Below are 22,853 nucleotides of genomic sequence, written 5' to 3' on the forward strand. Positions count from 1 at the left end.
CTCCCACGTACCCCCACTGCTCCCCAGTGCAGGGAGTTCCTCAGCACAGGCTGGCTCTCCAGGGTCAGGAATACCCTGTCAGGGCACAGAAGTGTGAGCGCTCACCTGAATCTGCCTGCCTCACAGGACCACGACTTCTTGGAGAATGAACAGTTCTTCCTGGAAACTCTGAAGAAGGCGCCCTACAACATGGCATACCATTCTGCCTGATGATAGCCAGCGCCTCCTCAGCCAGCCCGACCCAGAGCTCCCCCTCCCCGGAGGAGGCTCCTAGGAAGGTGGCGCACTACCCAGAGCCTGATTACAGCTTTCTCTGCGGACAGAGTATCCGTGTGTTCTTCCCAGCTAAGGGACAGCAGGTGCCTCCCCAAGGGAGCAATGACATCAAGGCCTTCTTACCACCAATCGCCCACTCCTGTCCCATAGTAAGGCCCCAGATCATCACCCCCTTCTACAGGGCAGCCACTGGAGAGTCTCATGCCTGGGCTTTTCTCAGGGCACTAGAGTGGGACACCATGAATAGTCATCTACTTCTCCCTGACTGAGAGGTTCCTTCCCACTAGGGAATAGGGAGAAGGGCCTCTGAGCCCCATCTCATTCCCATTACTCCCTGGTAACTAGCCAACTCAACATGAACACACTAGCTCCTTCCTCCCATCCAAGTCTCTACCAGAGGTGGGCATGGGGAACTGTAGACCCGAGGGTATATGGAGAAGCAGAGGAGGGAGGAAGATTTCAGGAGCTGGAGCCTCTGCCTGGAAATAAGGTACCCTTGGGGCCTGTGAGGGACCACACAGCTGAGCTGCTGCTGCTCCTCCAGTCTTTGGTATGCCAAGCAGGGTATCAGGAGTTGGCAGGGGAGGGGAAATGATCCGGCAGACCAGGACAGAAGGACTCAGAAAGAAACCACAGTTGTTAATACAGCAGCTTGCATTCAGGGGTGCTCCTTGCTTTCCACCTGAGCAGGTGTGCCCACAAGAGCAGGAACAGAGGAGACACATGAAGGTGTGATCACAGGGGCAGAGGAGACACATGAAGCTGTGATCACAGGGGCAGAGGAGACACATGAAGCTGTGATCACAGGGGCAGAGGAGACACATGAAGGTGTGATCAGAGGGGCAGAGGAGACACATGAAGGTGTGATCACAGGGGCAGAGGAGACACATGAAGGTGTGATCAGAGGGGCAGAGGAGACACATGAAGGTGTGATCACAGGGGCAGAGGAGACACATGAAGCTGTGATCACGGGCAGAGGAGACACATGAAGGTGTGATCACGGGCAGAGGAGACACATGAAGGTGTGATCACAGGAGCAGAGGAGACACATGAAGGTGTGATCACAGGGCAAGGAGACACATGAAGGTGTGATCACAGGGACAGGAGCAGAGGAGACACATGAAGGTGTGTTCACAGGAGCAGGGCAGAGGAGGCACATGAAGGTGTGATCACAGGGGCAGGGCAGAGGAGACACATGAAGGTGTGATCACAGGGGCAGGGCAGAGGAGACACATGAAGGTGTGATCACAGGGCAGAGGAGACACATGAAGGTGTGATCACAGGGCAGAGGAGACACATGAAGGTGTGATCACAGGGCAAGGAGACACATGAAGCTGTGATCACAGGGGCAGAGGAGACACATGAAGCTGTGATCACAGGAGCAGAGGAGACATATGAAGGTGTGATCGCAGGGGCAGGGCAGAGGAGACACATGAAGGTGTGATCACAGGGGCAGGGCAGAGGAGACACATGAAGGTATGATCACAGGGGCAGGGCAGAGGAGACACATGACACTGTGATCACAGGGCAGAGGAGGCACATGAAGCTGTGATCACAGGAGCAGAGGAGACACATGAAGGTGTGTTCACAGGGGCAGGGCAGAGGAGACACATGAAGGTGTGATCACAGGGGCAGGGCAGAGGAGACACATGAAGGTGTGATCACAGGGGCAGGGCAGAGGAGACACATGAAGGTGTGATCACAGGGCAGAGGAGGCACATGAAGCTGTGATCACAGGAGCAGAGGAGACACATGAAGGTGTGTTCACAGGGGCAGGGCAGAGGAGACACATGAAGGTGTGATCACAGGGCAGAGGAGACACATGAAGCTGTGATCACAGGGGCAGAGGAGACACATGAAGGTGTGATCACAGGGGCAGAGGAGACACATGAAGCTGTGATCAGAGGGGCAGAGGAGACACATGAAGGTGTGATAACAGGGGCAGGGCAGAGGAGACACATGACGCTGTGATCACAGGGCAGAGGAGACACATGAAGGTGTGATCACAGGGGCAGAGGAGACACATGACGCTGTGATCACAGGAGCAGAGGAGACACATGAAGCTGTGATCACAGGGCAGAGGAGACACATGACGCTGTGATCACAGGGCAGAGGAGACACATGACGCTGTGATCACAGGAGCAGAGGAGACACATGAAGCTGTGATCACAGGGCAGAGGAGACACATGAAGGTGTAATCACAGGGGCAGAGGAGACACATGAAGCTGTGATCACAGGGCAGAGGAGACACATGAAGGTGTGATCACGGGCAGGGCAGAGGAGACACATGAAGGTGTGATCACTGGCAGGGCAGAGGAGACACATGAAGGTGTGATCACAGGGGCAGGGCAGAGGAGACACATGACGCTGTGATCACAGGGGCAGAGGAGACACATGACGCTGTGATCACAGGGCAGAGGAGACACATGACGCTGTGATCACAGGAGCAGAGGAGACACATGAAGCTGTGATCACAGGGCAGAGGAGACACATGAAGGTGTGATCACAGGGCAGAGGAGACACATGAAGCTGTGATCACAGGGGCAGAGGAGACACATGAAGGTGTGATCACAGGGGCAGAGGAGACACATGACGCTGTGATCACAGGAGCAGAGGAGACACATGAAGCTGTGATCACAGGGCAGAGGAGACACATGAAGGTGTGATCACAGGGGCAGAGGAGACACATGAAGGTGTGATCACAGGAGCAGGGGCAGAGGAGGATGGTGCGAGAGGGTGAGCCAGAGTCTGCCTATGCTCCCCAGAGCTATTCTCAAAGGAACCTAATTCTCTTGGGCCCATTAAACTGCTCTATTCTTTGCTATTCTATTTTGTTTTTGCATTGCTGGGGACCGAACCTGGGGCTGTACACATGGTGGGTAAATAAATGTTCTTCCCCTTAGTTACCCTTTAAGCCTATCCATATGTTCCTATTATCTAGGTCCTTAGAGTTTGCTAGGGCCCACTGAAATGTATCCTTAGTTATTAGAATGTTTGCCCTGGCCAGTTGTGGCTCACATGTGTAATCTCTGCACTCAAGTGACTGAAGAAGTGGGATTGCCTTAAATTTGAGATTAAGTCTGAGCTACAGAACATTCCCAGCCAGGTCAGCTGGACTGCAGAATAAGTGGTGGCACACACCTTTAATCCGAGTAATCAGGAGGCAGAGGCAGGTGGATCTCTTGAGTTGGAGGCCAGTCTGATCTACAGAGCAAGTTCTAGAACAGCCAGGGGTGTGTAGAGAGACCCTTTCTCTGAAAAAAGAGAATGAAATACAGTGTTTGCTTTATGCTGCTGTTATTTTGGAAAACAGTCCACAGAAGAGGCAGGTAGTCCTGCAGAAGGCTGACCTAAAGTGGTCAGGCACAGGCTTCTTTGACCTTATACCCTTTCCTCTGGCACCTGCTATCCTTCGGGATACCTGGAAGGGAGTAATTCATGACCTCTGCCTCAAGGGTGGAAGAGGACACTTGGGGATTACAAACCCTTGCACAGGACAACAAGTAGCAGGGCCTGGGCTTGAGTTCCCATAGGGGAAGAGGATGTGACACACAGGGCAGTTGTGATGCTGCTGCTCTAGCTGGTGCCCATAAGGACTAAACGAGCCTGGGACTCAGTGCTCTCAACACATAAACAGTTGTGAGTTAAACTTGCGTGTTTAGTTGTGGATCTAAAGATGGGTAATCAGCTGGCATGTACGGGGCCACCTTGCATTTTTGTTTGCCACCACCTGAAGGGAAAGTGGGTGACTTCCAGCACATGGGAAGGAAGGCGCTACAAAGAGTGTCCCAAACACCCTGGTCTTCCTAAGTAGTGAAGCAAGCTGAGACTTAGCAGGTGAAGGCAGCCTAGTGTTACATTGTTCAGGAGTCTGCACGTGGCTGGCTGTGGTGGTAAACACCTGTACTCCCAGCACTCAGGAAGTTGACTGCAGGCTTGTGAGCTCTAGGAGTCTGGGCTACACTGAAAGACTTTGTATTTAAAAAGAATAAAAGAGATGGTTCCATGGTTAAGAACACTTGCTGTTCTTGTAGAGGTTCTCGGTTCCATTTCTAGCACCCACGTGGCAGTTCCCAACCCTCTGTATCTCCAGCTCCAGGATATCCAGTGCCCTCTGCTGACCCATGTGGCATCAAGCATACACATGGCATGCAGACATACATGCAGGCAAAACACCCACGAACATAAAACCTTGACAAGTTTGAGCTTATCAGGGTAAGCACTGCTCACTGACACTTTATGAAGGACTTCTGCATTTCTAAGTGTGGGTGCCAGGAGGACACTGGGTCCCCTACAGGCAGTTGGGAGCCACCAGTGTGGGTGCTGGAACCTAACCAGGTCCTCTGGAACAACAGCCTGTACTCTCACCCAACAGCGGAATCATCTTTCCGGCCCCACGTTCACATATTTGAAAACCAGTCGTGGCTGTGAGCTACAAAAGACAAGAGGGGACAGGAGTGAATATGAGAAGCGTATGTACGCTTGTGTGTGTGTGTGTGTGTGTGTCTATGTGGTGCAGTGCACGGGAAGGGACAGAGGGCAGAGCTGCACCTTACTGTGCTCCTAGGGACCCGAACATGCATCAGAAAGGAAGTCGTAGCCGGGCGGTGGTGGCGCACGCCTTTAATCCCAGCACTCGGGAGGCAGAAGCAGGCGGATCTCTGTGAGTTCGAGACCAGCCTGGTCTACAAGAGCTAGTTCCAGGACAGGCTCCAAAACCACAGAGAAACCCTGTCTCGAAAAACCAAAAAAAAAAAAAAAAAAAGAAAGGAAGTCGTGATGAGGAGCCCAAATCTCTGACAGCCTGACATGGTGGCAGCATCACTCAGATGAGTGGTGCCCACATGCCTGTCATCCCAGCGTTCAGAAGACTGCTATAAGAGGATTGTTGTGAAGCTGGGCTGTGATAAGGCCTTTATCACCTTTAATCCCAGAACTTGGGAGATAGAGTCCACCCTGGTCTACAGAGCGAGTTCCAGGACAGCCAAGGCTACACAGAGAAACCCTGTCTCAGGAGGAAAAAAAGATTACCATGGGGGCTGGAGAGATGGCTCAGTGGTTAAGAGCATTGCCTGCTCTTCCAAAGGTCCTGAGTTCAATTCCCAGCAACCACATGGTGGCTCACAACCATCTGTAATGAGGTCTGGTGCCCTCTTCTGGCCTGTAGTCATACACACAGACAGAATATTGTATACATAATAAATAAATATTTAAAAAAAAAAAAGATTACCATGAGTTCACGGTTAGCCAGACTACAAAATAAGTGCCAAGGTAGGTAGGGACACATAACAAAACCCTAACTCATTTAAATTTAATATTGTTGGAGCTGTTGCTTCTAGTCAGAATGTATGAATTCACACTTGGCCTCTCAAACAGTTGAAATCCAAAGCCCCATTCTTCAGAGCTTCCCAGACAAGCAGAATGAAAGTGAAGAACAGGCCGCCTGGGTGAGCAGTGAGCCTCCACCCTTCCTGGAGATCCTCTGTGTCTTCAGCAGTACAAGGGCAGAGAAAGGAGCTTAGAGGCTCGTGTACAGCAAGTAAGATCTTCTAAACATCCTGCAGGATGCCTTTGGTTCCCCTAACACTCGGCAGGAACTGTTCCATAATTATGAACTCCTCCGGGCAAGGCTCTGGTGTCCCTGACCTGTGAGAGCCAACACTTGCCGGACAGCAGGTGCTCGCTCGCTGTTGGAGGAATTGGAAGTGATGGTGAGTACCAAGAAAACACGGCACATCAAGTTGCAGTAAGACTAAGCACCTCCCCGTTAAGGCTGGGCAAGGCGACCCAGTATGAGGAGGAAGGTCCGAAAAGCTAGTAAGAGTTGGAGACAGCCCCTGCTCCCACTGATAGGAGTCCCACAAGAGGACCAAGCTACACAACTGTAACACACGAAGAGTGCCTAGGTCGCTGAACAGAAACAGGGGACATGGACTGGGAGGTGGGAACAGAAGGGGGTGGGAGGAGAGGAGGGAAGGGGAACTACACCTGGGATAATAAATAAATAAATAAGAAAGAAAGAAAGAAAGAAAGAAAGAAGGTTTTTTATGTACAAAAGTGATGAGCAAGGTTTAGCTGTCTGGAAGTAATGAAATCTAAGATGTGGTCGTTTATGCTGGAGGATCGCATAGCTGCTAGTAAAGCAACTGATTGCCATCAGCCTGGACTTGAGACGTCAAGACTTTCTGGAACCACTTCGAGGCAGGCAGGTCACTGAGGGAAAAGTCATAACAGCACTACATGCACCCTGTGGTCTGGGGAGAAGCTGAGGATGTGAAGCTTTGCTGTATTGGAAGTTTTAGTTCCAGGGCCGAGGGACTGCGGCTGGGACAGAAGCAGATAGAGACCACCAGAGCTATGAACTGGAGACAAGCAAGAGATAACAGATACGCCAGCGTGCAAATCCTAACAGATTTAGGAAGTGAGCGCTGTTATCACCTGTCTTATTCCCAACTCTGACTCCAGAATACTCCCCACCAATCCCTGTGTCATGGGATCTCCCGGGTCAAAACCCATAGTTGTTCTTGGAGCTATACGTCCGTGCTACTGCCTAGTGGCAACTCTCAGCCCAAGTGCAGCTTGTAGTCTTGTCGCCCTGGGAAAGGTCCCCCGAGCTTTCAAAATTAAGTCTGGAGATTGAATCCATAGGGCGGAGCCTTCCGAGAGGCGGGGCTGGCCGGAGCGGGGCGGAGCCTCCAGCTGGACGCGCAGGCTTCTCGCTAGCCACCTCTGTCTGGGTCCTACGGGCGTCTCTGGCGACCTGGGGGAAGATGGCGGCGCCCTGGTGGCGTGCCGCGTTGTTGGCGAACGGGAGATGCCGGGGCTTCAGCACCTCGGGTGAGTGGTGTGGGCTTAGGGAGCTCTTGGGGTCCTGCAGCCCCAGCCCTGAGCTTCAGCCGGGGCCTGGAGCCGGCGTGACACCCCCGTCTCTACCCGCAGCGCCCCTCCGCCGCCGGACGCCCCCTCTCGGACCTATGCCCAACGAGGACATTGACGTGAGCAACCTGGAGCGGCTGGAGAAGTACCGGAGCTTCGAGCGGTACCGCCGCCGGGCAGAGCAGGAGGCGCGGGCCCCGCACTGGTGGCGGACGTATCGGGAGTATTTCGTGAAGGAGACAGGTGCGGGCGACGGCGCCGAGCTGGGCGGGCAGGAGACCCGGTGACCGGGTAGCATACTCTTCCCCCGGCCTCGGCCCCTGTGTGCTCCCGGGACGAGGGAGGGAGGACCTGCTTGCACCCCTTAGAGTTCCTTCTAAGTCGTTGACCGAAGTCCTTTCCTGACGACTCCGCCCCCGTTTCGTGTTGGAGCACCTCTCTGTGTTCCTGACGTGCTCTGCCACATCTTGTCCTGCCTTCCAGCCTCCCCAGAGTCGCTACCCTGAGCACAGAATCTTGCCTGCCTTGCCCATCATTGGATCCTTGCACCCACACGGTGGGAAACCTGGGAGAAGTGACTTAGGGACCCAACCTTAAAGAATTTGCTCATAGTGTGTATTGCTGTTATTTTTGAGACAGGATCTTGCAGGGTATGATGACCTGGAGTAAACTGTAATCTAGACTGGCCTCAGACTTGCAGCAATCCTCCTGCCTTAAGAGAATTTGGTGTTGTTGTTTTGTTTTGTTTTGATTTGCTTGTTTTTTTGGCATTCACCAGTACATGAAGCTAACATACATCCTTTAAAAAAAAAAAAAGTAAAAAAAAAAAAAAGTGTTAGCCGAGCGGTAGTGCCATTTGCCTTTAGTCCCAGCAGTCAGGAGACAGAGGCAGGGGGAAATCTCTTGTGAGTTCAAGGCCAGTCTGGTCTACCTACAGCTAGAGTAGTTACACAGAGAAACCCTGTCTTAAAAAACAAACAACAGCCGGGCGGTGGTGGCGCACGCCTTTAGTCCCAGCACTTGGGAGGCAGAGGCAGGCGGATCTCTGTGAGTTCGAGACCAGCCTGGTCTACAAGAGCTAGTTCCAGGACAGGCCCCAAAACCACAGAGAAACCCTGTCTCGAAAAACCAAAAAAAAAAAAAAAGTTTAGGGGGCTGGAGGGATGGCTCAGAGGTTAAGAGCACTGACTGCTCTTCCAAAGGTCCTGAGTTCAATTCCCAGCAACCACATGGTGGCTCACAACCATCTGTAATGAGATCTGGTGCCCTCTTCTGGCCTGCAGGTGTACATGCAGGCAGAACACTGTAGAAATAATAAAACATTAAAAAAAAATTTATTATCTGTATGTGTGTGCATAAGTCTGTAGGTGTCCACAGAGGCCACAGAAGGAGTCCCTTGGAGTTATACTTTTTTTTTAATATTTATTTATTTATTATGTATGCAATATTCTGTCTGTATGCCTGAAGGCCAGAAGAGGGCACCAGACCTCTTTACAGATGGTTGTGAGCCACCATGTGGTTGCTGGGAATTGAACTCAGGACCTTTGGAAGAGCAGGCAATGCTCTTAACCACTGAGCCTTCTCTCCAGCCCCCCCTTGGAGTTATACTTACAGGCATTGGCGAGCTGCCCGGTATCACTGCTGGGGTCCAGACCATGGTCCCCAGGATAAAGCACCTAGTTCTCTGAACTGCCCACCATCTCTCTTCGGCTTAACGTGTGTACCAGGTGGTTTTGTGTGTCAACACACAAGCTGGAGTCATCAGAGAGGAAGGAGCCTCAGCTGAGGAGACCCAGCTGTAAGGCGTTTTCTCATTTCGTGACCAATGCGGGAGGGCGCAGTCGTGGTGGGGCCGTCCCTGCCCTGCTGGTCCTGGGTTCTATAAGAAAGTAGACTGAGCAAGCCATGAGGAGCAAGCCAGTAAGCAGTACCCCTCGGTGACATCTGCATCAGCTCCTGCTTCTGGGACCCTGCCCTGTTTGAGCTCCTGTCCTGACTTCCTTCAGTGATGAACAGCAATGCTGAAGTATAAGCCAAATAAACCCTTTTGGTCATGGTGTTTAATCACAGCAATAGAAACCCTAAGTAAGACAACATGCATTGTGTGATTTATTTATATATTTATTTTTTAATTTTTTATGATTTATCTTTATTTTATGTGCATTGGTGTGAAGGTGTCAGATCCCCTGGAACTGGATTTTCAGACAGTTGTGAACTGCCATGTGGGTGCTGGGAATTGAACCTGGGTCCTCTGGAAGAGCAATCAGTGCTCTTAACCACTGAGCCATTTCTCCAGCCCCTGCATTGTGTGATTTAAAGAGGTGGGGTTTTGTTGTGTTTTGTTTTGAGACCGGTTTCTCTGTGTAGCCCTGGCTATCCTGGAACTCGATCAGTAGGCCAGGTTGGCCTCGAACTCACTGAAAGAGGTGGGTTTTTTGTTGCTAACTGTTCTTGTTATTCCTTGTAGGGATCAAACTAGAGCCCAGTGCATGTTAGGCAAGTGTTGTACCTCTGAGCGACATCTCAGCCGGTACAAGCAGTGTCTGTGGTATTTAAGGGTACGAGCCTGATCTGAATAGCCTGATTTAGACTCCAGCTCCTCAGAGGCCTGACATCCTTGATCCTCAATGACCTCAAATGTATTTGTTCTTGAGAAACAGTAGCCCTGGCTGGGTTGGAATTTGCTGTGTAGACTGGACTTGCCTAGAACTCACAGATATTCCCCTGCCTCTGCCTCCCACTCCTGGCTCCTCAATGTAAACTGAGATAAGGAACAGAGGATGTAGCTACTGTCACTGGAGACGAGGGTTCCGTGTATGTCGTGTCTCAGTACATAGATAAGTGTTGGGTTGAAGGTTCTCTAGGTCCTTGTACCCCAATTGTACCCCACAACCAACAGCACAGGCATTCCCTAAGAGCTGCCCAGCTGTGTGGTCTTGAATGGGTCAAAGTCTGAATTTAAACAAATTTCCAAGTGATGTATGAGTTATCTGCCTGTAAACGTGAGACTCAACCGGCGCACGCCTTTAATCCCAGCATTTGGGAGGCAGAGGCAGTTTGAAGTCAGCCTGGTCTGCAGAGTGAGAAACCCCGTCTCAAAAAAAAAAAAAAAAAAAAAGTATGACATTGTTTTATTTTCTGGTTTTTGTTTGTTTTGTTTTTTGTTGCTGTTTGAGATAGAGTCTCATTAACCGAGGCTGTCCTCGAACTCACTACGAACTGTAACTGCTGTAACTGCAACTCTGAACTTCTGATTATCTGATCTGCACCTCCCAGGTGCTGGTTTCACAGCCGTGAATCACCAGGCCTGGCTGGAGACTAGGGTCTCCCTATGCAGACGAGGCTGGCCTCGACCCAGAGATCTACTTGCCTCTGCCTCCCAAGTGCTGGGATTAAAAGCATTTCCACTAGCTGGGGAGCTGTTTTTTTAAATCTGCCTGAAACTGTTACTAACTCTACTTAAGACTTGGGTGTGTATGCCTGACCACCTTTGAATTTCTATTTTTCGGGGGAGGCGGGGTTCAAGATAGGGTTTCCTATCTTGCTGTGGGAGAAGACCTGATCCCGGTGTATCCTGGCTGTCCTGGAACTCAGCTCCATAGTCCAGGTTGACTGCCTCTGCCTCCCAAGTGCTGGGATTAAAGGTGTGCGCCACCACCACCTGGCTGTCTTGAATCACTATAAAGGTAACTTCAGGTGGGGTGATGGTGGCACATTCCTTTAATCCCAGCACTTGGAAGGCAGAGACAGTCTGATCTCTGTAAGTTCAAGGCCAGCTTGGTCTACAGAGCTAGTTACTGGACACCCTGTCTCAAAAACAAAAAAAACTAAGGACAGTGGAGCAAAATACTCCAAGTCAACTTCTGGCTTCCACATGAATCAACACACAGAATTAATTAAATTAATTAATTAAATAAAATACTCGAATTAAAAAAAACACAAAAGACCTGGCTCTGCTTATCCCAACATAAGCATATCTATCTTCTCTAGATCCCAAAGACAAAATTGACATTGGACTGCCCCCACCTAGGGTAATTAGGACCCAACAGCTACAAGAACGGAAACACTTTATACGAGAGCTTCGAGCCAACATGGAAGAAGAACGGGCAGCCCGCCTTCGCACAGGTGAGCCTCCCAGAAGAGGGGTCCCAGGTGCATGCTCCTCCCACTGTATTCAAGCTGCACTGTTCCTCCTCAGCCAGCATCCCACTGGAAGCAGTGCGGGCCGAGTGGGAGAAGACCAGTGGTCCCTACCACAAGAAGCGTCTGGCGGAGTATTATGGACTCTACCGAGACCTGTTCCACGGTGCCACTTTTGTGCCCTGGGTCCCCCTTCACGTGGCTTATGCTGTGGGAGAAGACCTGATCCCGGTGTATCATGGCAATGAAGTGACTCCAGCAGAGGTAATGCTTGCCGTCCCCTCTCGGCTCTGTGTGTACGTGGGCACACACACCGTGACATCACCCGCTCCCTCGGCTCTGTGTGTATGTGGGCACACAGTTTGCCATCACCCGTCCCCTCTCGGCTCTGTGGATACATGGCACCCACATCGTGACATCACTCTGTCTAGGCTTAACATTTAGTTATTCTGCCTTTGATTTCCTGGAAATCAACATCATGAAAGTCACAGAAATAAGACAAAGAGAAGTACCATGTGTTCCTATTCTCAGAGCCGCCATTGTCTTTGGAGTGGCCTCCATGTCTGTCACATGGTCCTTAAATTCAGGTCTCAGGAGGAGCAGCAGGCGGTCTATAAACCCCTCTTTCCCTATCTCAGGACTAGCTGCAGGCGGTCTATAAACCCCTCCTTCCCTATCTCAGGACTAGCTGCAGGCGGTCTATAAACCCCTCCTTCCCTATCTCAGGACGAGCTGCAGGCGGTCTATAAACCCCTCTTTCCCTATCTCAGGACTAGCTGCAGGCGGTCTATAAACCCCTCTTTCCCTATCTCAGGACTAGCTGCAGGCGGTCTATAAACCCCTCTTTCCCTATCTCAGGACTAGCGGCAGGCAGTCTATAAACCCCTCTTTCCCTATTGGGGTCTGAGGAGCTGTCAGGTCCTGGTTTGAGTCAGTGTAGGCAATTCCTTCTCCAGGCCTTGCAAGCTCCAGCCCTCTACAGAGAAAAGTTTTCACCTGGTGAGGGTGAGCACTCCCTTAATCTCTCCCTGCTAGGCTTCCCAGGCCCCAGAGGTGACCTATGAGGCAGACAAGGATTCCTTGTGGACACTACTACTTACCAATTTGGGTAGGTGTCAGAGGCCACCTGGCCTCCAGCCTCCCTTCCCTGAGCCAAGAACCCGGGGATCTGGGCAGGGGGCACCCTCCAGGCCTGGCTCCTTTAAAAGGATGGTCTCTGTTTCCGTGCAGATGGGCACCTGCTGGAGCCAGATGCCGAGTATGTTCACTGGCTGCTGTGAGTATCTGGGTGGGAAGCCAGGGGATCCCAGGAGGCTCTGGGATTCAAGTATGTACTTGAGCACAAATACTGAAGAAAACGGCAGAAGCCAGGTGTGGTGACACCTGCTTTTAATCCCAGCACCTGGAGGTGTAGGCAAACAGATCTTTCTGAATTTGATGTTATATAGTGAGACCCTGTCTCAGAAAAAGAAAAGAGAAAGTGCGGTAGGCCCTGGCCAATCCTCACAAGCGTCTTCATTGCTCTGAGCTATTCATTTTCTGTCCTGTGAAACTGGCGATGTCACTGCAGCTTTTCCTATCCAGGGGTGCTGTGACTGTGAAGAGGATCAGGAGCAGCTCCTGGTGGCAGCAGCTCTGCAGACACTCAACCCCTGTTTCTGCCCTGAGCACAGGCCAGGGACAGAGATCACGTAGGTTCCCTGAGCTTTGGGAAGGAACCTGGCTTCTGCCTTGCCCGCCTCTCCCCACTACGGTTATCAGCCTGTTTAGCAGGACTCTGGAGGGTCGTGACTGGGCAAGGGATGCAATGGCTACCACAGCAGCAGGCTGGAAACTGCCTGACATGACCCTGGGGCATGGAGAGAAAAGCAGCCCCAAAATGGTGCGGCTCCCTAACCTAAATGATGGGCAGCCGCCCGGTTCCCATCCCCGAGTCAGCCTGCTGCTTCATGCTGGCACTGCCGTGGTGGTCTCGGTTTTATTTTGTTTTTTTGCAGAAGACTTTTTTTTAAGAATTATTAATTTTTTTATTATATCCTGTACAAGTGTTTTGTTTATTTGTTCTGGGTTTTCAAGGTAGGATTTCTCTTTGTAGCAGCCCAGGTTGTCCTGGAACCCACCGTGTAGACCAGGTTGGCCTCAAACTCACAGATCCGCCTGCCTCTGCCTCCCGAGTGCTGGATTACAGGCGTGCGTCGCCACATCTAGCTGTGTGTTTTTATATGTGCACCACTTGCAAGTCTAATGCCTATGGCTTTGGATTCCTGCGAGTTCCAGATGGTTGTGAGCCTCCATGTGAGTGCTGGAGATGGAACCCGTGCTCTCCAGCAGAGCAGTCAATGCTCTTAACCCCTGAGCCATCTCTCCAGCCATCTCTGGCCTCTGAACCAAGCCTGCTCCCTTCGCAGTGGGTGCCTGAGGTCCTGGAGGTCAGCAGCTACAGACTGTTCAGGGTCTGGCCCCGGGGGTGACTGCCTCTAGGGTGCAGTGCTAGGGATTCTCCTGCCGCCTCACTGGCCTGGCAGCTAATGGGTACTTTCCTCCTACCAGGACCAACATCCCAAGCAACAGGGTAGCTGAAGGACAGGAGACATGTCCCTACCTCCCCCCCTTCCCTGCTCGAGGCTCTGGCTTCCACCGCTTTGCCTTCTTGCTCTTCAAGCAGGACAAGCCAATCAACTTCTCTGAGGACACCCGTCCCTCTCCCTGGTAATCTATACCCTCCCTGCACCCTGCACCCTGGGCCAGCTCTCTGGGATCGTGGTTCCTGCTTCTTCCTCCTCCTGGGAGGAAGTCCAGCATGCTGGGTGGACCCCAGGGGCTTTCCAGGATTGCCTGTAGTGTTCCCTCCCGCTCTCAGATACCGCCCATCTTGCCCTAGCTTCCAGCTGGCCCAGCGGACCTTCCGCACTTTTGATTTCTACAAGAAACACCAGGATGCCATGACCCCAGCTGGTCTGGCTTTCTTCCAGTGCCGCTGGGATGACTCAGTCACCCACACCTTCCATCAGCTTTTAGGTAAGGGCATTCATTTTAGGGCTTGGTGGTCTGGCAGGCCTGGGGGCAGACACCTCTCCTGCCTTGCCTTTGCAAGCCAAGGTGGGCAGTTCCGGCAGTCGTCCACCCCGTCCCTTTCCTTTTCTGCAGGCATGAGGGAACCTGTGTTTGAATTTGTGCGGCCGCCCCCTTACCACCCCAAACAGAAGCGCTTCCCTCACCAGCAGCCCCTACGCTATCTGGACCGATACAGGGACAGTCATGAGCCCACCTATGGGATCTACTGAGAGGCTGAACTCACCCACCTCAGAGTGAGCCTGCACAGCTGGAAGAAGGTCACACCTCAGAATAGACAAGCCTCTGGAGCCCTGTCTGAGACACTCCCTTGCAGGGCCTGTCCCATCAGGCCCCGGGGCCTGCTGGAAGGTGTTTCGATTGTGTGTGAATAAAATAATTTTTCCTCACGACCATACATACACTCTTGTGGGCACCAGATCCCCTCCAGTGAAGCCGTAGTGTTTCATGGGTGGGAAGAGGGCGCCCTGCAGTTGGGCGCTGGAGATCTGCATGGGAAGTGAAGCTGCCTGTCCTCTAAGGTTTGTGGGAGACAGCCCCAGGTATCAGGACCTCTTCATGCAGGCACTCCTGCCCCTGGGCTGGGGCCCTCCCTGTCAGACCTAGCAACAGCTCCAGCCAAGGCCTTGAACCCCCAGTGTGGCTAGATGTCCCTCTGGCTCCAAAGGAGAAGGCCTAGCATCAAGTCAGTTCTGCCGACTTGGTCAGAAAGATGAGAACGCTGATTGACGTTGCCCAGGGAGATCCTGGACCCAGCCCGCTCTGCTCAGCTGTAGAGGAAATGGTAGTCACCCTGTGAAATGGGGTGCAAAAACAGCTGAGACACCAGGAACTCACCCAGCCAAAGATTGGGTTGCTGGAGGAGCCTCTGAGGAGGCATAGGTGTTTGCTCAGGTGGCTTGGGAAAGGCTTCTGAGGCCACTAGGGGCTGCAGTAGTGAGCCTTCATCAAATAGTCTCAATTGGGCGGGGTGGTGCATGCTACAGAGTTCCAGGACAGCCAGGGCTGCACAGAAAGCCTACCTTGAGCCCCACCCCCCCTAAAAAAGAATACGGGGTCTCTGAAAAAAGTGAACAGAAATTTCCATATCATTATTCTAAAAGAACCAAAATTACACATTTCCCAGAGAAGGGAAATATCCCAGTGCCTAAAATCCTGCTCCAGCAAAAAACGAAACAAAAATATGGTCCAGGGTCAGGAGCATTTACCAAGTGTTACCGGGCTCCTTATGGACGACCCTCACTCAGCTTAGTTTACTGGCCAGGAAAACGCCCCCAGAGATGGTATCTCAGTCCTGGGCCTAGTGGGGTCCCTTGAAAATAAGACCGGATCCTCAGGAGGAGCTAGAGGAGAAACATGGTGCCAGGGTGGGACACGTGGGAGCCGCACCCCAGCTCCCAGTGCGTCAGAAGGCGGGCAAGGGTGACTTGGATCCCTGCCAAGGAACGTTCTAGGCCTCCGGAGAGCTGTTCCCGTGATGTCTGGCGCACTGTCGTGTCTTCCTGGGCTGTCCTTCGCTCTTCCGCAGCTGTCTCAGCCCTTTTAAGAGGTCTGAGCCCTTTGGCCCGCTTCCGCCATGGCGGCTCTGCAGCTGGAGGAGGACCAGGTGACTTGCTACATCTGCCTGTGTCGCTACAGGAACCCGGTGACGCTGCCTTGCGGTCACAGCTTCTGCAGGACCTGCATCCAGGACTTCTGGCGCAGCAGCGAGAAGTTATGCCCCGTGTGTCGCCAGCCCTTCCCGGAGGGCACCAAGCTGTGCCGCAACGTGACGCTGAGCAACTTGCTGAAGGCGCTGCCTCCCGTGCTGCCGGCGCCGGCCACCGCCATCCCGCGCCAGGAGACCAGCGCAGGCCACAGCGCACGCTGCCCGCGCCACGGGAGGTCGCTCGAGTTCTTCTGTCGCACCGAGGGCCTCTGCGTGTGCAGCGCTTGCACAGTGCACGAGTGCCATCACCACGAGCGGGCGCTGCTGGACGTGGAGCGCCGCATGCGCGAGGTGCGGGATGGGGCCTTTCGGAGGAAGGCAGGGACTATTCGTGGCCAGAGACTGGGGCTGCAGCAGGAGGCTGCTGGTTCCCAGAGGAAACCAGAGGGCCTGTGCACCTGAATGTGACACCCAGCCCTCCAGAGTGTTAGGCCAGGGCTGGCAGCCCCATTTGCAACTTTGGTCAGCATTCAGTAAGTGTACAAACACTTTGCACAGTATGGAAGGGGGGCCCTGTATAGCAAATCAATCATTTGGGCTTTCTGTCCCTCAGAGACTTAGGATCTGCTCCAGGGTCAGATAGTGTCCCAGCAAAACCTGAATCTTTCCTTCTATAGAGACAGCAGGGGCACCCTGCTTAAGAGGAGAAGAGAGAGCTGGGCAGTGGTGGCACATGCCTTTAATCTCAGCACTTGGGAGGCAGAGGCAGGTGGATCTCTGTGAGTTCGATGGCAGCCTGGTCAACAAGAGCTAGCTCCAAGACAGGCTCCAACCCTCTCTAAAAAAATTAAATTTAACAAAAAAAGGGGGGGGGGCAATCAGGGAAGAGGAAGTGCCAGCCAGAAAAAAAGAGGATATGGGGATGGGCACCGGGAAGAGGCTAGCCTAAGATCTGAGGTGATAGGCAGGAGGCAGGTCCCTGATGATCGCCAAGTCATGGGGGACCAGACCGTGATGTGCAGGGTAGTAATAGTGGGGAGCTTCCTCTAGGGATATAGCAAGCTTGAGACAAGGCAATGATGCCATCAGATTTGGGGGGGCATAAGAGGTGAGATCTGAGGAAGGGCACAGATGCAGTGGGACACTGTGTGGGCGGGACGGGTGACGGCATCACCTGAGAGCTGGGAGGAGAGTCGGGCAGTAAGGAGAAAGTTGGAAGTCATAGTTGGAAGGAGTAGAGACCTGCTGGGCAAGGGACAGCCTGCCTGCAGCTATACCCTGAGACTACAGAGACAGTGGCCAGGGCGCAGTGGGTTGCAGGAGGGAGAACGCTGTCTCTAGGTGCTCTGTGCTGCTGAGAGGTTTGGATAGAGGGCTGGTGATGAAACCGGCCCTATGGTGGTGGCCTGTACCCTTGCCCATGGCCATTTCAGCCGGGAGAGCCGGGGATGGGACAGAGAAGGAGAGCGGTGTGTTCTGTAGTGTCGCAGGAGGGTGGCATAAGGACGGCAAGGAGAGGGGTGACTGAGAAGCCTGGCAGACAGGGAAGGAGGGGCGGGTGGTTGGTGAAGGACGGCACAGTGAGCAAAGGGGGGAGTGCTTGGGAAGCCATTCTGATGCTGGTGACGGGGCCAGGGGGAAGTCAAAGGAGTGCATGGCTTTGGAAAGAAAAAAAGGGACTTTCAGAGGGTTGGGGGGGGTGGTGAACTCTGGAGCTGCCGAAGCCCGCGACAGCAAGGATGAGACTCAGCTGCTCGTGACGAGTGTAAGCAACCAAGCTGGGCCCAAAAGTCTGCAGGGAGGTTAGAGCCCACAGCAAGGAGGATGCTTCGGTCAGGTGACTTGTGCTCCCAGGACTGGAATTGTGCTTGAGACGAGAGAGGACGCGAGGTATAGGAAGCTCAGGGGTCAACTAGCCTGGCCTACACAGTGGCAAGAGATCCTGTCTCGAGGTAGAAGGCAAGGACTGAGACACCAGGGTACTCTCCGACCTTCACATGTGTGCCTCGGCGTTCGAGCATTTGTCTATGCTTACACCAACTTCACGTAAAAGTCTTTATTTGTAAGATTTTGTAAAAATAATAGAAATAAATTAGCTGGAGCCGGGCAGTGGTGGCGCACGCCTTTAATCCTGGCACTAAGGAGGCAGAGGCAGGCTCTGTGAGTTCGAGGCCAGCCTGGTCTACAGAAAGAATTCCAGGACAGGCTCCAAAGCTACAGAGAAACCCTGTCTTGAAAACACAGACACACTCACACAATTACCTGGCATGGTGGTGGCGGACGCTTTTCATTCCAACATGCTAGAGGCAGAAGTAGGCAGATCTCTGCGAGTCCAAGATCAACTTGGTCTACACAGCAAGTTCCAGGCCAGTCGGGGCTACACAGTGAGACCCTGTCCCAAAGCAGTAATGAGAAGGTGTGGAAGGAACGAAAGCAGGGAATGAGACCAACTCCTGGCCAGGCATGAGCCCCAGCCTGGTATTCCCAGCTCCTGGGACAGCACATTTCAGGCCCCAAGGACAACGGAACTCAACCAAATAATCGGGGCCCTGTCTTCCTTTTGGGCTCTTATATGCTGAACCGATCACCGCCGAGACAACTCCCATAGTCTCCTTTCCGGCTCCAGACTCTGTTGACCAGAGTTACTGTTCTCATTCCTTGCCCGGGATGAGAGGTGGAATTATGAACCAGAGAAGGTGGCCTGGGAGCTCTGCTCAGGTCGTTCAACCTGCAAGAAACAGGAGTGGGACCGAAAGTCGGGTCTTTGACTCAAGACATCCACATTGGTCACAAACCATCCTGCACCTTGCAGAGAAGGGTCCCTGTGCAGGCCTCCCTGGGACTCTGACCATGTATGGCATGGCAGAGAGCCTAGTATCCATGTGGATAGTGGTGGTGGCCTGACCTAGCCCTCTTTTAATGCTTGCCTTCTGATTGGGTGCCGCAGGACCAGCTGAATGCTAGAGTGGAGGTTACCCGGCAACAGGTCACCGAGGCAGAGAGCCAGCTTCAGGAGCTGCAGCGGCAAAGGAACCAGATCGAGGTACTTGGCCAAGTCCTCATGCTGGGCCCTGCCTTGGTCCCAGGGGCAGGGAATGGGAAGCTGACTAGAAGCCAGGCCCCAGTGGGGAGGAGGTTCCAAGGGCCCTGACTGACTCCCCCTGTCCATCCCACCCTTCAGGCCAGTGGGTGACTGAGGACCTGGCCTGCATTGCCATAATGCCGAGACTGGCCACCCTGAGGTTCCTCCTGTGCCCACACAGAGTTCAGCCTGCACCCTGGCCTCGCTGGTCTCCAGCAGATTCAGCAGCCTGTTACAGGCGTTGATGACACAGCAGGACTTGACACTGAGGAACATAGAGACAGCCAAGGAGCAGGCGCTGGGCCAGGCTCTGAACGAGATACAGCGGCTAACTGGCCACCTGGAGGCCCTGTCTCAGTACGAACACAGTGTGCAGGATCTCCTGGGGCAAGCAGATGATTGTGTCTTCTTCCAGGTACCAAATCTCGGGGCAGGGGGCTAGGGCCTTGCTTCTGCACCTTGCATCCCACTCGCTGACACTGTCTCTGGGATTCAGGAGTTGCAGCAGCTCTCTGAGCCGGGAGAGTCCCCTGGGCCACTGACGGCTCCGCAGTGGGATGAAGTGCAGCAGCTGAACAACGTGAACGAATTGCTTAGCCCGCTGTGTGGGCTCCTCCTTGAAGAGAAGCCCCCCAGGGTGGCTGCCAGCGCTGCCCACGCTGGTCCTGTGGGTAAGGCTGGCTTCTCCTTGACCCCTAGATCCTACCCTCACCCCCCAGTGGGTAGACGGGGCGGGGGAGTCAGGGATCGTTCCTACCCACTCCCCTAATTCTACTTTGTTCTTTAGAGGCCTTGGGTCCCCCGCCACCAGTCCCCAGCACAGTGTGCCCGCTGAGGAAGAAACTCTGGCAGAGTAAGGAGACCCAATGCCTATGTCGTGTCCACTCACGTGTGTACACCTTTGCGTGCATGCGAGAGTGTGTGTATGTGTGCATATGCCTGTGAGTGTATGGGGTGATGGGTCTGCTCTGACTGTCCGGTCCATGATCCTTCCTGGGTCAGGCTGCACCTCTGCATGCCTGCTGCGGGCTATAAGCCCTTCTCCTCATCCACCCAGCCAGTAGAGCATCACGGGGACCTGGGGTCCATCACATTTCTTCCACTTAACACAATGTGAACTTGACTCTCTGAGCCTCAGTTTCCCCTCTCGTGAGAGGGGGCATGTGGAAGATTCCAGCTCAGAGGCAGCAGTGAGCTGTTGACTGGTGCTCTGCCCACAGCACGGTAGACATTTGAACTCTCTGTAAATGAAGCCACAGTAACTCCCTATGCTCCACTCGGGGGAAATGACACTGTCGCCACTATGTTCATCTCTTCCCAACAGATTATCGCAATCTGACCTTTGACCCGGACACTGCCAACCAGTACCTGTGCTTGTCCCACAAGGACCGGCAGGTGACACACCATTACCAGGCCCAGGGCCCAGCCAGATCAGGCAGCTTCGAGCTCTGGCAGGTACAGTGCACCCAGAGTTTCCAGACTGGACAGCACTACTGGGAGGTGCAGACCTCCGACCACTCTGTGACACTGGGCGTCGCCTACCCCAAACTACCGCGCAGAAAGGAGGGGACCCACACGGACAACATCGGCCGTGGCCCTTACTCCTGGGGTCTCTGCCTCCTGGAGGACAGTATCCAGGCCAGGCACAACGGCAAGGTCCAGCGCCTGCACGGGGTGCCCGGGCAACTCCTGGGCGTGGATTTGAACTTGACCTCCGGCTACCTCAAGTTCTACAGCCTCGAACCACAGACACAGCTGCTTCATACCTTCTATGCGCTTTTCAGCCAGCCGCTCTTCCCTGTCTTCTGGCTCCTTGAGGGGAGGACCCTGACTCTTTGCCATCAGCCAGAAGCCAAGCTCCCTCCAGAGCCCCAGGAAGAGGCCTCAGCCCTCAACTGAGGGAGGCACAGACAGGTGCCGCCATGCCTGTGTGCCCAGGAGTGGCTCAGCCTCTGACTTGGAGACTGCAGGTCACCATTCTAAAAGGAATAGCTGGTGGCCTCTTTTAACTCAGAGGAGAAAGATGGGAGGGGAACCCCTAAATAAAAGTTTACTTTTTACTCTCTTTGAAGGGGCCAGGGGCCGGAAAAAAATTAAATAGGAAGCCCCAGCCCCAAGCAAAAGCCAAGCTCTTGGCATTTAGACATCTGTCTCAGTCATTGTTCTATTGCTGTGAAGAGACACCATGATCAAGGCAAGTTTGATTAAAGAAAGCATGTAACTGGGGGCTTGCTTACAGTTTTAAAAGACAACTCCATGATCATCATGGCAGGAAGCAGACAGGCTTGGTGCTAGAGCCGTAGCTGGGAGTTTTACATCCTGATCCACAGGTACCTGGCAGAGAGAGAGAGACTGAGCCTGTCGTGGGCTTTTGAAGCCTCAAAGCCCACCCCCAGTGACACACTTCCTCTAACAAGGCCACACCTCCTAGTCCTTCCCAAACGGTTCCACCAGCTTGAGACTAAGTGCAGGTTGTGGAGAGTAGTTGTGGTGATGGGCTTCCGTGCTGTGGATGTGAGCAGCTTGCTCGGCCCAGCTCTTCTAGAACATGCTTCCATGAGGGCCCTTGGATTTTTTTGCTCAAATTTCTGGAAGTAGAATTTTCCATGTATGTGTACTGGGGCTAGAACCTGGAGTGTGTTGAATGCTGGACAAGAACTCCTCCCTTGGCTGGGTGGTGATGGCGCACACCTTTAATCCCAGCACTCATGATGCTGAGGCCGGTGGATTTCTGCAAGTGGCCAGCCTGGTCTACAGAACAGCCTGGTTCCAGGACATTCGGGGCTACACACAGAAACCCTGACTCAAAGAACAAACAACAACAAAAGGATCCCTCCCTGTCTCACTGACAGCATCCCCAGCCTGGTACAATTTCTTAACCTGAGATGCCCCGTGTTCAGATCTTGGTGGTGTTTACAAGGGTGCCCACTCTCGTAACTTCTTCTTTTCCCTTGTAATCTCTTAGACATTTATCTGTTTTATATGGATGGGTAAACTTTGTACAATAAAAAATTTTAGAAATTCTTTTTGTTGGGAATCTTCAGCTTGGGCCCCATTCCAAATCCCACCCAGATGTTTGGCTGGGAACTCGGACTCACTCCTCCTGTTCCAAACCCTGCCCTCTGCGAAAGCCCACCATCAGCGGCTCCTCGCAAAAACCAGAAAAGCAAAGCAGCCAAGCCTCTAGAGAAGTCTTACCTCTACCAAGGCAGGGTGACCACAGACTAAGCAGACTAAACCTCTCTCTCCCATTTTACATTCCCTCTAGTGCTGGGATTGAAGATGTATGACTCCCTAGGACTGGGAGTAAAGGTGTGAGCCATCACCACCTGGATTTGTTTCAGCATTGATCTTGTGTATTCCCGGGTGGCCTTGAATTCATAGAGATCCATCTGCCTCTGTCTCCCAAATCCTGGGATTAAAGGTGTGTGCCACCACTGCCTGACTTATAGTGGTATAACTTTGTCCTTCTTATCTTTAGTCAAGTTTTATTTATTAAAACACAAATAAAATATCACTATAAAGCATTTTTCTCTAAAAATCTTTATGTATGTGTGTATTTTGCCATCCTGTATTGTGAGCAGTGCCTGAGGGGGCCAGAAGAGGGCGACAGATCTCCTGGAACTGGAGTTACAAACCTTTGAGAGCCTCCATGTGGGTCCTCATGCTGGGTCCTCTGCAAGAGCAGCAGATGCTCCTAAACATTGAGCCATCTCTCCAGGTCAGAGACAGCCTTGCTATGTGTTGCAGCAGGCCACT

At 52.9% G+C, this 22,853-nt stretch overlaps 3 protein-coding genes across 10 annotated transcripts in view; all 3 read left to right on the top strand.

Moving 5' to 3' along the window:
• The window catches only part of Fbf1 (Fas binding factor 1), a 28,215-nt gene extending 25,032 nt beyond the window's left edge, over positions 1-3,183 (top strand). For 4 of the 8 annotated variants that reach the window (XM_041636062.1, XM_041636064.1, XM_041636065.1 and 1 more), the window contains one exon: positions 127-3,182. In XM_041636062.1, the coding sequence (XP_041491996.1) occupies positions 127-210 (84 nt within the window). In that variant the 3' untranslated portion in view covers positions 211-3,182. Of the gene's footprint in view, positions 1-126 lie in introns of all 8 variants that reach the window. The other 4 variants (XR_005972672.1, XR_005972671.1, XR_005972673.1 and 1 more) reach the window with 4 other exon arrangements.
• Positions 3,184-6,983: 3,800 nt separating this feature from the next.
• Mrpl38 (mitochondrial ribosomal protein L38) lies at positions 6,984-14,756 on the top strand. Its single transcript, XM_041635879.1, has 9 exons — positions 6,984-7,113; positions 7,216-7,395; positions 11,143-11,277; positions 11,351-11,556; positions 12,328-12,400; positions 12,523-12,568; positions 13,843-14,001; positions 14,174-14,310; positions 14,440-14,756. The coding sequence occupies exons 1-9, from the start codon at positions 7,047-7,049 to the stop codon at positions 14,574-14,576; spliced, it is 1,140 nt and encodes a 379-aa protein (XP_041491813.1). The 5' UTR covers positions 6,984-7,046; the 3' UTR covers positions 14,577-14,756.
• A 1,003-nt stretch (positions 14,757-15,759) lies between these two features.
• Trim65 (tripartite motif containing 65) lies at positions 15,760-22,362 on the top strand. The gene is made up of 6 exons (XM_041635557.1): positions 15,760-16,363; positions 18,960-19,055; positions 19,276-19,509; positions 19,591-19,765; positions 19,882-19,947; positions 20,419-22,362. Exons 1-6 carry the CDS (start codon positions 15,941-15,943, stop codon positions 20,991-20,993), a joined length of 1,569 nt encoding a protein of 522 aa, XP_041491491.1. The 5' UTR covers positions 15,760-15,940; the 3' UTR covers positions 20,994-22,362.
• The last annotated feature ends 491 nt before the right edge of the window (positions 22,363-22,853 follow it).

The sequence above is a fragment of the Microtus oregoni genome, unplaced genomic scaffold (assembly GCF_018167655.1).
Source record: "Microtus oregoni isolate MIOR12 unplaced genomic scaffold, Mior012 000048F_ref0000485, whole genome shotgun sequence".
NCBI classification, from domain to species: Eukaryota; Metazoa; Chordata; class Mammalia; order Rodentia; family Cricetidae; genus Microtus; species Microtus oregoni.

Coding starts and splice junctions, on each gene's coding strand:
- Mrpl38 (XM_041635879.1), top strand. CDS start 7,047: ATGGCGGCGCCCTGGTGGCGTGCCGCGTTGTTGGCGAACGGGAGATGC. Junction 11,278..11,350: donor GGCAGCCCGCCTTCGCACAG/GTGAGCCTCCCA, acceptor GTTCCTCCTCAG/CCAGCATCCCACTGGAAGCA. Junction 12,569..13,842: donor GAGTATGTTCACTGGCTGCT/GTGAGTATCTGG, acceptor TCCTCCTACCAG/GACCAACATCCCAAGCAACA.
- Trim65 (XM_041635557.1), top strand. CDS start 15,941: ATGGCGGCTCTGCAGCTGGAGGAGGACCAGGTGACTTGCTACATCTGC. Junction 19,056..19,275: donor GGCAAAGGAACCAGATCGAG/GTACTTGGCCAA, acceptor GTGCCCACACAG/AGTTCAGCCTGCACCCTGGC. Junction 19,510..19,590: donor ATGATTGTGTCTTCTTCCAG/GTACCAAATCTC, acceptor TCTGGGATTCAG/GAGTTGCAGCAGCTCTCTGA.